This window comes from Hippichthys cyanospilos, chromosome 13 (assembly GCF_059441005.1).
Source record: "Hippichthys cyanospilos isolate Australia breed blue-spotted pipefish chromosome 13, RoL_Hcya_1.0, whole genome shotgun sequence".
Lineage (NCBI taxonomy): Eukaryota > Metazoa > Chordata > Actinopteri > Syngnathiformes > Syngnathidae > Hippichthys > Hippichthys cyanospilos.
In genome coordinates this window covers 19,895,561-19,912,737 of record NC_142381.1, presented here as the reverse complement: position 1 = coordinate 19,912,737, position 17,177 = coordinate 19,895,561, and the positions used below count along the sequence as shown (strand labels likewise).

The 17,177-nt window shown below is 42.3% G+C and overlaps 1 protein-coding gene across 3 annotated transcripts in view; it reads right to left on the bottom strand.

The window, feature by feature from the left end:
* ppp2r2ba (protein phosphatase 2, regulatory subunit B, beta a) overlaps positions 1-17,177 on the bottom strand; it is a 50,639-nt gene that overhangs the window by 20,989 nt on the left and 12,473 nt on the right. For 2 of the 3 annotated variants that reach the window (XM_088430703.1, XM_088430702.1), the window contains exons 3-7: positions 14,349-14,446; positions 13,698-13,863; positions 12,943-13,055; positions 2,308-2,485; positions 2,027-2,191 (exon numbers count right to left, since the gene is read on the bottom strand). In XM_088430703.1, the coding sequence (XP_088286829.1) occupies positions 2,027-2,191; positions 2,308-2,485; positions 12,943-13,055; positions 13,698-13,863; positions 14,349-14,446 (720 nt within the window). Of the gene's footprint in view, positions 1-2,026; positions 2,192-2,307; positions 2,486-12,942; positions 13,056-13,697; positions 13,864-14,348; positions 14,447-14,755; positions 14,881-17,177 lie in introns of those variants that run through there. The other variant, XM_088430704.1, reaches the window with a different exon arrangement.

The following is a 17,177-nucleotide window of genomic DNA, read 5'->3' as shown; positions in this document are numbered from 1 at the left end:
AGATGAATAGGACCGTGTTTCCTGGCTTCACGTAGTATGAGATCTCTATCGTTGTAGCAGAGAAGTTTAAAGATGACAAGTCGTGATCTCCTATTATTGTTTGAAGCACTCCCGTAAGTGCGGTGTGCCCTCTCAATCTCAAAATCCCTGTCCGGTAGTGTAGGCAGCCAGATCAGAAATGATTTCTTGAGAAAGCCCGCCATATCATTCTTTTCTATACCTTCTGGGAGGCCAAGCAGGCGGATGTTGTTGCGTCTGCTGCGGTCCTGAAGTTCAACAAGTTGTTGTTCAATTGTGACCAAACGGCTAGCATGGCTGTTCAGGATGGACTTATGCTCTTTCTGTTCTCCAGCTATTTTGTCGATCTTCGCGCACATAGTATCCATATGACTTGATAAGTCATTTCTCATTGCAGCCATCTCAGATCTCACCACATTTTCAATCCTGGCCAGGGATTCATCCATGCTGCTAGCATTAGCAATAGTGTCGAGGCTGTTAGCTGGTTTAATTTTCTTCTTTTGTTTTGTTGAGGAAGGAGTCAAAGTTAATTGTTTGCGTGCCGTAGACATTTAGTTGAACGGGCCAACGAAAATAGGACAACACATTGGCAGAGAAGAGGGCAAAACTTAAAAAAGTGGGCAAAATGTCCGGAGCTTTCTTATCGTGCGTGCAGTGCCATGGATGCGTCACGTGATCCCCCCAATAAAATGGTATTTTAAGTGTAAACTCTCCATTGTTATCATGTTTGATCGTGTACAGATTTGAGCTTAATTCAACATTCGGGCTGCTGCTAATATGACCGCAGCTGCATGAGACTTCAAAGGAAAGGGCTAACTGTTTACTTATTGTACAGTGTATAAGGTTAAATCATTTAGGATTTAAGTAAATATGTGTACTGCAGTAGTTCCACGTCTGAGGAGGGCCTGTGGCAAGTGCATTTATAGTTACCTCGTCTGTCTGGCATTGAAGATACCGTCACAGTATGTTTCTCTGCAATACAGTATAGACCCCCCTACCCCCCCAAATGCGAAAGCCTGAGGGCGCAAAAATCAAAGTGTGAAGTAGCAAGGGATTGCTGGATCTTGCTCTTTCTGTCAAAAACCACAGCTCGTGACCTTAATTGAGGGCAGGGACACAGCTCGACCGATAGATTGAGAGCTTCAGCTTTGGGCTCAGCTCCTTCTGCACCACGACAGACTGATACAGGGTCCGTATTACATCAGACGCTGGTCCAATCTGCCTGTCAAGCTTCCATTCCATTCTGCCCTCACTCGTACAAAAGATCCCAAGATAACTCCTCCACTTGTGGCAGGGCTCATCCCCGACCCAGAAAGGGCACTCCACAAACAATTCCCACATTTGAGTTTTTACCTTAGTAATCTCTGAAGCTGCACTCCGCTTTTCCAGTTGGTATCTGACAGCTGCCTCCGTAGTCTCACAAACCACAAATGCCCAATAGGACTCTTTCTTCAGCCTGACCGTCCCTTACCATGGGTGTCTACCAGCGGGCTCAAGGATTGCCCCCACAACAGGCACCGACCACCTCACTGAGACTCTGATCAGTCACCTCGACAATGGAGGCAAAGAACATGGTCCAGTTGGACACAATATTCCCCATCTCCCCTCTGCTAGACATTCCTAGCAGACTCTTGCAATATGTTTGGCTCTGCCAGGTTGAACTGGCGTTCTCCCCCACTGCTACTAGCGCTGCCCCTCTCTTTACTCGAGCGTCCAACACATGTGGCCGGAAAGCCAATGATACAACTACAGAATTGACCACGGAACTACAGCCTTGGGTGTCCTGGGGCAAAGTGCACATACTGACACCCTTATGTTTGGACACATGTTTTGGACAATGTATGGACAATTTGTGACGAGCACAGAAGTCCAAGAAGAAACTACGGCTCTGATTCCAGATTGGGGAGGACCATTCCTCGGAATCAGGTCCTTCCCTCCCTCCCTCTGGGTCTTACTGTCAGTGCTCACGTGAGCAGAACCCCAGCAGAACAAGGGAGCTGGTACTTACATTTACAGTGCTTGTCACAGAGTGCAGCTTGCCTCATGTCACAAAGTCTTATTGAGCCCTTGCTGCTGCTGTATGCAAACATGTGACACTGTTGGGGATGAAACTCTGCTGAAGTGATCACTTCGGTCAGCTCCTCCATATTGGCTGGTTTTATGTCTACAATGTCTAAAAGACAGGATGTAAGAAAGAACTGTAGCTGATGTGTGGGTTTTTGTGTCAAAAATTTAATTTCCAATGCCACAAGAAAGCTACACTTTGACTCTTAGTAAGAAAAAGGATACTGAAACTTCGGTCAGTAATCTCCAGATTCCACAGGTTCACTCGGAGGTCATCGGTGGAGATGAAAGTCTGGAGGTCAGAGTTCACAGAGATGGAGTTAATGTGGTAGGTGTGGGCATTGCTGAACACTCGCCTTGCTGTGGCTTCAACCATGAGATCCATTGGTTGCAGCACCGGCACCTGGAAAGATGGAGCAAAACGAAAAACATTAAGAAAAATGTTCAGATGGCTCACATGTTTGGAAGCGTGGAACAATCAGTATGGAGTAAACATTTTTGACAAACAAACTTTTTTGAGCACACGTGATGTGTACCTCCAGAGCTCACATCCCATTGTGTTTTGGTTACAATGGTTTTATTGTTCAAATAAGCTTATAAGGGCTCACAGAAACCTTCTGTCGGACATGCCTTGGCAACACCCATATTTGTATGTATATCCAAGTGTGTGTGTGTGCGCGTGTGTGTTTTCACAGGGTTGTGGAAGTAGGAGATGCTCATGTGATAGCTCAAAAGGCTCAAACGAAGTGATTGTGCAATGCCATTAGAAGTTGTGTAATTGTGTACTATGTGCCTAATTCATATAATGTATAATGAATCGCAAAACTAAGTAAACCTAGAATAGCGAGTTTAGCAGGGCATGCGTTAAACAGCAGATCCGGAGCCGGGGCATGCACACACTTCTTGATTCAGCCACTGATGTACATGAGTTGGAACGAAGATTTGTGGGTGACAAATGCAGGAAATCATTCTCTAAAGTTAAGCATTTTAATAATTTTTCTTCGATTTTAGCCATTGCACATTTGTGTTGATAAAACAAAAGCACTCACTATCAGTCTTTTGCATCTGATCAAAGTAACAGCCTCCACCTTTGCCTTGGCATTTTAATAATGCAACGTGGTCCAACAAATCTGTCTTGGCACTTTCATTGCTGGATTCCAAATCAGAGGCGCTTTCTGGCTCAAATAAAAATTCATGTTGGCCCATTTTTTCTTGACTTTTTAGCGATGGCAACAAAGATCTGGTTTATCAAGTGGTGGGCGCAATGGATGGCACTGTCAATGATTTGACGTCATAGCTGTTCCCAAGAGGGTGCTGTCCATTAAAACTAGTCAGGGCAGGGGTGTCACATGTTACATGTGTGTTACATATAACAGCAATTAATTTAAATACATTTCAGCGAGCCGTTCTGGGTTTAACATTTGCTTTTTTATTTTCATTTCAGCTATCTTAAGCATGTGTTTTAAGCATGTGTTTTGAAACATGCATATCATGTGAATATCATGCATATCAAATGAATTGATATTAAACATTGAAATTGAATATTCACTTAACTTCACTTTTTTAACACTTTAACTTTTTGTAACAGTTGTGACATAAGTAATTGTACTCTTTGGTGCATATTACATTTGAAACAAAAAAAATCTCACAAAGGTAGTTTAATATTTATAGAATTTTTAAACACAATAACAAAGAAATGAACAATCTTCATATCAACAGGCTCATTTAAAATATGCAATTAGTAACTATACATGTTGATTGGATTTTTGAATGGTTATTATTCTGGAGTGAAAACTTAAAAAAAAAAACGTTTTCAGACTTATTGTAAATGAAAAATGACTTGTCTGCATGAGGTGGTCAACGAAGGGTGAAACTGAGATCTGGAGTGCAGGACAAAGGCCAGGTGTGGCTCTATGACAGTAGTATGGATGCGCAAGATGTCTTGTAAGTGAGAGTCCGTGTAGGAATCATTTTGAGTAGTTATTATACATTTACCGTGATAATATATATTTGCAGCATAAATGAGTCTTTTCAGCTTGGGTGTGGCTACAAGAGGACAACTCCACTGCAGAGTGCGAGCAGCTGATAAGGAGACATCGACGACAGAGCCCCTGGGAGGTGACGTCAGGATCCCTGGGCTCACGCGCACTACCAGAGAATGTGAAGATTGATAAAGGATTCTTGCTAATATTAACACATAAAGAAGTATACTGTGTGACAATTTTACATGTAATCAGATGCCTCTGTATCATAAAATGGGGGGGTGTTAGAAGTAGTGTTGGAGAACGAATGTGCAGTGACCAAATAAACGCAACACTCCTCTCTCTCGATCCCACTCGAGAATAGAAACTGAGTACCTTTTCTCTCTTTATTGCCTAATTATTGTAAATATCTATTTGGTGAACCTGACAGTCCAATAGCTGTGTCCTCACGCGGCTCTTATTTAAGTTCATAACCGAGAATGTCTTCTCACACAAATACGTCGAACCGATCAAGCTTAGCATTTTCTTACCAAATGCTCGAATCTCTCGGAATCTTGTCCTTATCCAGCTGTCACTAAAAGTTGGCGATATAAAGCTGCTGGTGCTGACCACAGCTCACTGCGTAACACAACTTTCCTCCTTTTGTTGATTGTCGCCATTTTAGAAAATTAGGGGCTCATATAGTTGATTACTCATATACTAATTTGCTGTTCCTAATTGAGCCTATAGATGGCAACATTTAGCACACGCAGGTATAAGCGCTGCTGCCCAATGTATTAATTCTCTACACGGGCCAGACGGTATTGATTTTATATGACGGAGGCTGCAGGCCGGATGGAAATTGACCACGGGCTGCATTTGGCCCCTGGGCCTGACTTTGGACATGTCTGAGTTAGGGTGATTTTGGGAAAATTGTTTTGAAAAAAAAAATAATAAGATGTCAACATTGAGCCAAAGTTCAGGAATATCTTGTGACTAAAAATAATGAAGGTATTGCTTTTGTCCCATTCGCTGAACATGAAGCTTTTGCTAAAATTGTTGTATGTACACACCAGTGATGGTAATGTTACTGTACTTAAGTAAAATTTGTCTGTCTTTGTACTTCTATTATTATTATTATTATTATTATTATTATTATTATTTACTCAAAGAACTTTCCCATTTTTGAGAGACTAAACATGCACGAAAAGTCACCAAATTTTGCACCGTTGTCGGGCCTGGCAAAAAAATGTGATATTTTAGTGTTTCCGAAAACAATGCAAAAAAAAAAATGGCTCGAAAAAAAACGGTCGAAAAAGTGCAGCCAGTAGCCGCCCGTTTGACCTAGAGATATGAAAATTTTTAGGCATATGTAGGACCTCGAGACCTACAAAAAAGTCAGGGTGAGCCATATGCTCAGATGTACAGAAAAAGAGATATGAATTTTTGAATGTGCAATTTTTGGATGTTTGCAGGTTCCAAACTGCTCCTTCTTTCTCCTAAACGCTTGACCCGATCGACTTCAAATTTGCTGTGGTGCATTATCAGACTTAGCAACACAACTGGGAAAAAAATTGGTGAAGATCCGCTGACATATATGATGGGGACGGGCCTTCAAAATATGTGTTCAATTTTTTTCTTCGCCAAGAGTGACATAAACCTTAATAACTCTACTGTACAAGCTTCCAAAAATATAAAACTTCGCAGATACATGAAAACTCATTCCTTTAATACCTATAAACAAAAAAACTTAATCGCTTATAGCGCCACCTAGTGGCGAATAAAAATGTCATTTTTTTACACTTTTCATGTACAGTGGGCCCCCGTGTTACGAACTTAATCCGTTCAGCGGCTACGCTCGTAACTCGAACTGCTCGTATGACGGGCAATCCAAACCTATGTTAATTCGTGAATGCGTGCAACGCGTGCAAAAACCCTAGGTTTTTACCTAGGGTTTTTGCACGCGTTGCACACGACTTTATACATATATTAAAAATGAGTAACATAAACGACTGTACAGTTAAATTAAATAAGATAAATATACAAAGGAAAAATGACATTTACCTTTGGGGCGACATGACTTGAGCTGGGTGGAGGCGGAGGGGAGCAGAGACCAACCCGCAGAATTTATTGATTTATTTTCTTAAACGGGAACTTTTCTCAAAACTAGAACATATCACCGGCGATTTCCTTCTCTTTAATCCATAATAGAAGAAGCCTCTCAATTTTGTTGTCGATCGAGGTCCGTCCCCCGGCAAGAAAGTCTTGCCCTTAGAAGATTGCCGAGCAGTTACGGCCATACTCACGAGCCATACGTGCGCCTCCTTCGTATTTTTTTTTTTTTATTATCTCCTGCTTGGTTTCTATTGTCATCATCCTCTTACTTCTTCCTTTACTGCCACTAGCAATTTTAGAAGCCGTGTCTAACAGATAAAGTTTGCAAAGTCTTCACAACATTCCTTCCTTCCGTTTTTGACTTATTTTCTCTCCTTCATTCCGTCCTGACCAGCTGTGCCATCAAGCTAGATAAAGGCGTTCGGCCAATAGCATATCGGCATTTCTGTGATTGACGTGACGCCGGCCAATAGCACCTCCGTGAGTGAGACCGTGACTGACACCGTGACTGAAACAGTGACTGTGACATTGTAAGAGCAATAGCATATCAGTGTTACCGTGTCGTGCATGAGCAGATGATTTTGTTAATGTAGCAAAGCGAGGTCAATTGTGCGTCCACATTGACTTGCAATGCGTGGCGAAATCACAGTTAAAACCATAACGAGTTACCACACATATTTAAAATTATTACCTTAATCTACTGTACAGTTAATATAACAAGCATGGATAAACAAAGGTTAAGTGACATTTTCCTCTGGGGCGACGTGACTTGAGCTGACTGGAGACGGAGGTGAGCAGAGACCAACCCGCAGAATGTATTTATTTTCTTAAACAAGAACTTTTCTCAAACTAAAACATATCACCGGAGATTTCCTTCTCTTTAATCCAAAATAGAAGAAGCCTCTCCATTTTGTTGTTGAGCGAGGTCCGTCCCCCGGCAAGGAAAGTCTTGCCCTTAGAAGATTGCCGAGCGGTTCCGTCCATACTCACGAGCAAGGTTAACTATGCACGCGCCTCCTTCGTATTTTTTTATTATCTCCTGCTTGGTTTCTATTGTCATCATCCTCTTACTTCTTCCTTTACCGCCACTTACAATTTTAGAAGCCATGTCTAACAGATAAAGTTTGCAAAGTCTTCACAACATTCCTTCCTTCCGTTTTTGACTCATTTTCTCTCGATCGAGAAAAAATTGTGTTCTCCTTTGCTGATTGATTGAATGAAGCCAAAAGCGAGTGCAAGCTTCTGCTTGCCTGTGCCATTGCCATTGAGACAAAAAAAGCAATCGCTTTCCTCCTGTTAATTGGCATTAACATGTGTACAAATATATATTACTGTTTGAGTTGTGTTTCAATGAATTCAGTTCAGAGTTAAAACGAACGTTGTATGTACATACTCATCCATTGTAAATGAAGCACCGGACTACAAGCCCCCATCACAGAGTTGTGACAGCTCCACTTCTCTGCTAAATCTTCTAAAGGACTTCTTCGCTCGCTTTGAGGCACTAAACAACACGTCGGCACAGAAAACATCAACTCCTCCTGGCGAACAGGTGTTAACACTGTCCCCTGACGCCGTGAGAAGGACATTTAGCAGAGTCAACGCCCGCAAAGCCTCTGGTCCTGATAACATCCCGGGACGTGTTCTGAAGGACTGTGCTGGAGAGCTCACAGATGTCTTCACAGACATTTTTAACATCTTTTTTTAACAACCCTGAGCCAAGCTGTTGTTCCCACCTGCTTCAAGACCACCACTATCATCCCGGTCCCGAAGAAGTCATCACCCTCAAGTTTCAACGACTACCGTCCGGTAGCACTCACTCCCATCCTCATGAAGTGCTTTGAACGGCTAGTGCTGAAACACATCAAAACTGTCCTCCCACCCTCCATGGACCCCTTCCAGTTCGCGTATCGGTCAAATCGCTCGACTGACGACGCCATCACCACCACCCTCCACTCAGCCCTCACCCATCTGGACAATAAGAATTCCTACGTCAGAATGCTGTTCATCGACTTCAGTTCAGCCTTCAACACAATCATCCCCCAACAGCTCATCATTAAACTGGACCAGCTGGGGATCAACACATCACTCTGCAACTGGCTGCTGGACTTCCTGACTGGGAGACCTCAGGCAGTCCGGGTCAGCAAAAACACATCCAGTACGACCATATTGAACACTGGGGCACCCCAAGGATGTGTGTTAAGCCCCCTCCTCTTCACTCTGCTGACCCACGACTGCACAGCACTGCACAGCTCCAATCTCCTCGTCAAGTTCGCTGATGACACAACTGTGGCGGGCCTCATCAGCAACGACGACGAGACCATCTATCGGAGCGAGGTGAGCCGCCTGGCCCTGTGGTGCGACCGCAACAATCTCTCTCTAAACGTAGAGAAGACGAAAGAGATTGTTGTGGACTTCAGGAGAACACGCACTCAGCATGCGCCCCTGACCATCAACGGTGCTGTGGTCGAGAGGGTGAGCAGCACCAAGTTTCTGGGGGTGCATGTCACTGAGGACCTCTCCTGGACCACCAACACCGCATCACTGGCAAAGAAAGCCAACCAGCGCCTCTACTTCCTCCGCAAATTGAGGAGAGCCAGGACCCCGGCCCACATCATGCGGACCTTCTACAGAGGCACCACTGAGAGCATCCTGACAAGCGGCATCACCGTGTGGTACGGAGCCTGCTCCAGCTCCTGTAAGAAAGTCCTCCAACGCATGGTGAGAGCCGCTGAAAAGATCATTGGTACCCCTCTCCCTTCTCTCGGAGAGCTGTACACCTCTCACCTCACCCGCAAAGCCCTCTGCATCGCGAGAGACTCCACCCATCCGTCACACAGCCTCTTCAGCCTGCTGCCATCAGGCAGGAGACTGCGGAGTCTGCGAGCCAGAACAAGCAGACTAAGGGACAGCTTCATCCACCAGGCTGTCAGGATGCTCAACTCTCTCCCTGCTCTGCCCTCGCTCCTCACATCCACTCCACCTGGACTCTGACTTCCCAGTCCCACTCCATTTCATAAGCAACAGTCACTTTACTCACAGTCACTTTACAATAGGCACTTTATAACAGGTACTTTATAGTCACTTATAACAGTCATTTATAAATAGTCATCTAGTCATTTTATATAACCATCCCTTTTTGCACAACCATGCACACCTGTTTTTATTTTGTGTTTTGTTCATAGATATTGTCAGATTTTACAGTTGTCTATTTTTATATATATTTTTTTTTTTTTTAGCTCATTTTTACTTGCCACTAAGGTTAGAGAGTCACGTAATTTCAATTCTCTGCCTGTCCTTGCACATGTGGTAGAATTGACAATAAAGCAAACTTTGACTTTGACTTTGAAGCACATGTAAAATTTAGTATGTATTGTTTTCATTCATTCACAATGTTTCCTGTTTTGAATTAATGTGTTAGCGCGTTTGATTGACTTGCGTGCAAGAGAAGAGGGGAGAGTGCTAGACTCGCACTGAAAGAAAAAGAAAAGAGAAAATTTGACCACGCGCTGTTTTAGCACGGCATTCACGGCTTCACAGTGAATGGGACCCTTGTAGGGTCACTTTCGGGGACCCGAGAAGCCCTTTTTAGGCTTATGCAAAGAAGTGACCCAAGCAAACTTAACACAAACGACTGAGTTGATTATCCCCGCGCATGCGTGATTTGACTTCCCAAAGAATGTGTTAGGGATGGTTGACCCGGCGTGGCGCATCGCGACTGATCGCAGACGCAAGCAGTGGGCGCGGGTGTGCGTGACGTCGGCGGATGCGGTGGAATCGGCGTTAGAGCACATTAATGCACAGTCCCCTACTGACACAGACATTGCTCAGAACTGGCTCATTTTAATAAACCTCCTCAAACATATTTTGCAACTCTCTCAACTCTCATAACAACTTTCAACTCTCATAACACAGCACTACATCAATTGAAAATATATTTGAATATTTTTTTATGCTTTGTATACTAAGTTTTTGCCAAAAATGAATACATTTCAGCAGCACTCTAGCCCCATCCGCTCTGCACATGCAAATAGGATTTACACAGTCCCAGGCCGTTCTCTATGTCTCCAAAATCCCCTGGCTAGCCAGACATAGACAGATAGACATGCTGAACACAGCACTAATCTACTATGACACACATTGTTCTATGAAGGTTTCCTCTTGGATAAAAATTGCAGGGGGATGTTGGCAAGGCTGCTGGATCAGACAATGATGCCTCCATGATCTTTCTCAACGCACATATTTCTCACTCATTTCTGATTTAGGATTATTTGTCCTTTCTTTGTTCACGAAAATGTCAGTGAAAGTTTTGAGTTCAGATGAGATCACATTTTACAAAGGAAATAAATGCAGTAGCACCGCATGATTCAAATCAGTGTGCGCAATCAAAAGAGGATTCAAACAAGAACACCTCCAGACTCCCGTACTTTTTTGTAAGCAGATGAGCATAGAAAATATTTTAAAAATGCTAAAGTCAGACTAGATAAACTTTTTCCATTTGTTGAAAATGTAGAAAGCCATCACAGCATTATCAGGCAAACTGTGCTGCAGGGCAACAAAACTCAATAACTATGTTGCATTTTCGTTTGTTGAACTATAAGAATAATAATTGGGCTAATAATAGTAATACAGGGGGCAGCACGGTGGAACACTGGTTTTCTTGTCTAGAATAGTGTGCATTGCTATCCATCTATGCAGTCCTAGCTCATCTCGCCCCAGTCCTTAGATAGAGCTGTCAATGCAGGAAAGTGTGAGCTGGGACCTTGGCCCAGCTGCTGGTGGCGCCTGGCTGGCTCTTTTTGTTATGTCTTGTAATGTGCAATTCTTTGCTGAGTGAATAAATAGCAGGCGGGGACACTTGAATGACGAAAATGCTGTTGGCAACGCATGAGAATGTTCGCTAAGCTTTTCCCTTTGCCGGTGGAGAAAAGTCAATCTTGGCTGGTCTGAGTTACTCTTTTGCTGCTTAGCAGCTAGGCTTGTCCTAGTCTTCTTTTAGAGATTTCTCTGACAGTTCGATTCCCGCTCTTGTGTGGAGCTTGCGTGTTCTCCCCATGGCTGCGTGGGTGCCCCCGGGTACTCCAACTTCCTCCTGCAAATCCCAAAAGGGGTAGGTAGGGTAGGATAGGTGTACACTCCAAATTGCCCTTAGGTGGCTTAGGTATGTTTGGGAGTGTGACGCTGGAATTGAATTGGTACTTAATGTCACAGTTTGGTCAATCTAATATTTTTGTAAAAAAAATGTATACCATTCATTCAGTCATTATTATTATTATTATTATTATTATTATTATTTGGACAAATCATTCAAAGTTCTCTTTTCTACCTCCAAAATATGGCCGGTTTAAAAGCTTTACAAAGAAAAAGTTGTGTCCAGTATTTTATGTTATGTTTTATGTTATGTCAAATTTCTCAAATATTTTTGACAAAGAAAGGTTTGAGCTGTCAAGAGTGCTGCAACATTTTCCTAAGATGGGGGTAGTTGCTTTCTTGCTAACGGCTAATGTGACTACCACATCCATTCTCTCTTTTTCATGTCTGTCTTGTTAGATTTTTGTATCCACCTGTCTTTATCTATCAGTCAGCTCCCACCGCTACATGTGTCTCATCCAGTTGGCTTGTATTTAGTACCAGGCTTTCTTTTAGTGCTTGTTGTTTCATTGTATTGCATGTGTTTGCTGGCTCTGTAGTACTTGTTCAATCAAGTCATGTTATGTTATGTTCATGTACTAGTGTTTTGTTCCTCTGAACCTTGTTATTTTTTCAGATTTTTGCTTAATAGTTAATATTTTTCATCAATTATTGTTCCTTGTTCCTTTTTTTCCCCAAAGGCCTACATCATGTTATTTCAAGCTTTCCACAGTTAAATATATGAATATAAATGATGGCATCTTACCTTTGGCACATTGCAAATTCAATACAAATATTGAATTTTTTTGTGGTGATGGGATTTCTAACCAGGGAGTGGAACAGCTTGTCACTGAAACCTCACCTCTCAGCATGTGGCTCCCATGGCCCCTTCACAATATCTTTCTAAAGTTAACTGCCACAACGAAACAACAACAGTAAACAAACTAACTGTGGAGTAATCATTAATGGCAAAGCAAGAGACATGTCAAGAGAGCACACACAGTAAGTCACTCCTCCTATCAAATCAGTACCACTCAGAAAACCACTACTCTTAACAATAGTTCCGAGTGAATCATGTACTACAGTGTTATTATGTGGTTGTGTGTTCCCAAACCCACGTTTGCTAGTTGGACATTTTCTTCAGTAAATCTTTCCAACTAATTAATGAAATGGTTGTTCATTTGGCTGACTTGGTGCAAGGTCTCGCCTCCCCAACCCAGGAATGAAACCAAAAATAAAAAACCAGAACGTCTCCTCGGATAAGGTGAGGTTGTATTTAGTCTTGAATATTTTGGTACAGGTATAATGCAGAGGTAGTACGAGGGCCTGTGATCATTATCATCCCTTTCACAAGCCTTTGTTATCTGCTGAGAGTCCAGAATATGCATTTAATTCTTTGAAATGCATCAATGAAGGAAATGTTCAGGGTATAAAATTTACATGGTTGAAAGCTCCAAAAAGTTTGATTTCTGAGCCCTTTAAATGCATTAGTTTTTGAGCGTATGCCTGCCTTGCCTTCTTGCTTGATATATTACCCCGAATGTCAACCCTTTTTTAGTTTCTTTTGTATTTTGGTTAAGCATTAATTTTTCATCAACACTGTATATATAAATGTTGATGATGAGGTGAGTGATGGGCTCTTCCCATGCCGGCTTACTCGTAGTGACGTGATGGTGGCCGGGTCTCTGATGCGCCCGTCGTCATCCTTTAGGTTGTATCCTTCCGGCCGTTTGTCTCGCTCGCTGATCTTCCACAGCTTCACTGTCTTGTCTTAAAAAAAAAAAAAAAAAAAAAAAAACACTTCAAATACAAGGTCTCATTATACAGTCAATCTTGTATCCGAGATAAATGTAAGGGGGTTGGGGTATTCAAGCTGGCATGTAGTACAGTAGGTTGATGATGATGGAAGGCTGCATAGGCTGTGATGTCATTGATACCAATCTACAAGTGGACAACATTCCTTTACCTGAAAGAGGCATCTGGGCATATTCCAATTCTGCATTATAAATATTGTTACATCTCATCTTCTTATTCCAATGAGTTAGATGGTGACAGCAGTCACGTTGTTGACGGATTTTTGCTTCCAATATCCACCATGTATATTGTGTCAGTGTGCCAAGGCCATCACCACAGGATCCTCCACCATCTGCTGCCCCCTCTACTCGTGCTTCCATAGCAGCCATGCATGACAGCCACAAGATGTCTCCTTGGCTAATGTTAAAGCGCAAGCGCAGAGATGATTTGATTTGGTGTGCGTGTGTTTCAATGTGCAGTGTGGTAGTCATGCACAGAACACACAATTTAAAGCTTTCTGTTGGTGTGGTACACACTTGAACAAGTAGAACACAAACACATTCAGGTGAGACATGTGCCTCCAACCTCTTTTTTTGAACATTAGATTCAATGACTGACCATTAGTTGAGAGCAGGAAGTAGGCGGCGTTCTGTTGTGGAAGCCATTTGATCTTGTTGATCTTCTCCTCTATCTCCAAACTCTTCAGGTAGTCAAACTCTGGCTCATGGCTCTGGAATGTGCTGTAAACATTGTACTCTCCTCGACTATGGGGCTGACTTTTACCCTGCAAAATTGTAAAAATAGACTGAATAGTTACAGATTGACCTTTTTCCTGTTAACCTCAGATAATTAAAACACTAGTACAAGTCTAAAAAAAAGTGTAGCATGTGAGCATGGGTGGTGTTTTCTTCCTTGTAGGATTCTTTTTCTTTTTGATGGGCCCAGTTATAATTGGATGATTGTGCCATTGTGGGACAACATACCAACTTAAATTTTGGCCAACCAAAGCATTTACCCACATTACGCATAGCCTACATAGCGAAAGTAGAGCAAAGCTGCTGGAGTTCATGCAGGAAATCAGCATGTATATTTATGAGGAACTATGAGGACTTGTGGACAATGTAAAAGAATGTCAAGCAACTACTTGAGACCTGGGAACAGTGTATATTTGTATAATTAAAATAACCATTTCAGGTTACATTCCAATATAATTTGTTAATTCTGTAAAAGTGTATTAAAGTGTCATGATAATCTGTGCGTATTTTCTACCTCCTGCTCCCTTTGGAAGACAACCACTCTGCCTCCTTTGTCCCCGGTGGCCAACAGCTCCCCTGAAGAGTTAAATTCGACTGTTGAGATAATGTCAGCTGCAGCACACAGAGAGGAAAGACAAATGTCAGTGTGGATGTGCACTCGCCATATCAGGCTGTTTAAAAAAAAGAACATGTATTGAGAGTGTAGCAATTTTCAAGAACATAGGTGATGCAAAAGACTCGTATGAAGCGACGTGACATGTTTTACTCATTTAAAAATGTTAACTTTTGTCATTCGTCACAACAGCCAATCCACTTTGGGAACAATCAATGTCACACGCATTGAATGAATCAGGGTAGCTGCTGTACAACACAGCCAGCTGAGCTTTCAAATAAAAAATTGAGCCTAGCAAGAGCACTCACCTGGCATGTAGATTGATGGACAAAATTAGGGTACTTGGTATGTACAGTTAACTTCCGTTTTTCAACAGCGGTTGAACTGTACATAGTTACTGTGCCAAGACAGTGATAGTGCAGCATTAACAGGCCACTTAATTATAACTCATTTATGATGTTGAAACTTTTTTTTTGTCAGACAAGTTTTGCCGCAAAGCGAGGGACACGCAATGCAAAAAAAGAATAAAGGTGCTGTAGGAAAAAAGATTGGCTCTACTACATCCCAGAAAAGAAGTGAAAGTTCTCAACAGTGCTCTCCTTTCCCCATCATGATGCTGCATGCACACCAAATGCATGGAAGGAGAAAATGGCATGTTTTGAATTGGTATCAATGTAGTAGTTCATGCAACATGATGTAAAAGACGCGTATGGACGGAAAAGCGACGCAAAATTACGCTCATTTTGTGATTGGGTGTTGGGGCACACAAGAAGACACGGGGGATGAAACACGGCAGAAATGACGCTCATTTTGGCATTTTGTCATGGTTAAAGGGAACCTTGTCACTCTTCATGTCGCAACAGCCAATCAGCTTTGGTAATGTTCAGTGTCACCCACACAGGGCAGGAATTAATCATGGCAGTTCTTCTGTGGACATCTGGAGCTTTAAACACGGCCAGCCAAGCTTTCAATAAGGGGACAGAGCCTAATAAGAGCAGACTTGTGGAATGATGAACGAGTACTTTGTGATACCTGGCATTTACTTGTTTTACAAACTTTTAGCTGTTGAACTGTAGTGCAGCATTAACAAAAATATCAAACACGGTATCAGCAACTTGATTGTGACATTGAAATTAGTTTTTTTTCTTTTTTTTCTTTCTGTTGAAGAAAGGGAAATGGAAATCATAAAAAGAATAAAGGTGCTATAAGGAGAAAAGAATGGCTCCGCCACAGTCCCAACTATGATGTGGAAGTACTCAGTGGTGCTCACCTTTCCTGACCCACTGTAAACTGTACAATACTTGTCTACCGAACAACAGCCCTCTCTTTCACTGGTGCACATAAATAAGGCAGCTAGTTGCCTGTAAACACCCATGACAAAACACCAGTGAATCAAGTCTGGCAAAGCGTTATGTGAATGCAACATTACACATTTGGTGAGACTGCACATTTGAATGAGATCCAACACTGGATCATGACTAGACCAGGAGTGTCAAACTCGTTTTAGCTTGCGGGCCCCATAGAAGAAAATCTATACCCAAGTGGGCCAGACCAATAAAATCATGGTATACATTTATATAACAACTTTAGATTCATTATTCTTTTAATGCTGTCCAAAATAATACAAGCACAACATCAATACAAATTATAAAACATTTAAAGTTTTTCAGTTATCAAAAAAAAAAAAAAAGCTAAATTTTGCACTTTACAAAAATCACGTCATGGACCGGATTCAACCCGGTCAAGTTTTGTTTATTTTTCATGTGGTGTTTGCTTTTTCTGCTAATAAACCTATTTGTCTACACTTCTCTATCTCCTGTGTGTTCCGGGGTACACATCCTGCTTGTCTACGTCTGGGCCGTGACATTATCAGAATCAGGATTCTCATTTACTACGATTTAAAGCGACATAATATGTCCCTATGCGTCACTGCGTCAGGGGTGTGCTGTGCCACACATACGCACGAGGGGTCGAGCAATATGGCGGCGTGAAGAGACGGTGTTTGTTGAGCTCTCAGCATAAAACGTGGTTATATCCTGTTTCCAGGTAAAATCAAACTTGTAACCAAAATAGTTTGGCCTCACTGTATTCTGGGTTTAAGTTGTGGTTCCGCTGAAGATGCCTAAATCAGGAACAAGAAGTGAAAGAAGCCCGGAATGCGAAACTCAAGCGCCTGCTAATGTTAGTGGCCATGACTACAACAACGGAATGGATGGCGCTGAACAATTGTCGAATGATGACTTTCCACCGCTGCCTGTCACTCAAGTAAGCCTCCGCTATCCAAGAAGCCTACTTTGTCCTCTTTTACCAATGCAGAAATGCCCTTGCATCTGACGATGGTGTCCGCACACTGGTCAACTTAATTAACTCAAGAAGTGACGCAAACGAAAAAAATGGTGGACACTGTTCGGAGATAAAAACATTACACGGAAAGATAACAGTCGTTAAAAAACGGATGGATGAAAATGAAGAGACTGTTTTGCGATGTTTGGCGCGTGTGGCTGACTTGGAGAGTTATGGGCGACGTTGGAATCTGAGATTGCATGGACTACCAGAAGTTGAAAAAGAAGATATGTGTGCTTTGGTTATCAAGGTTTGCCAGGAGGTGCTACGAGCTGAAAAAGATAAGTTTCCTGATGCTGTTGATGTTGTTCATCAACAGGGAGGGAGAAAAATTCAAGACATTCCAAAGCCTCGCAGTGTCTTCATCAGGTTCACTTCTCGTAGACT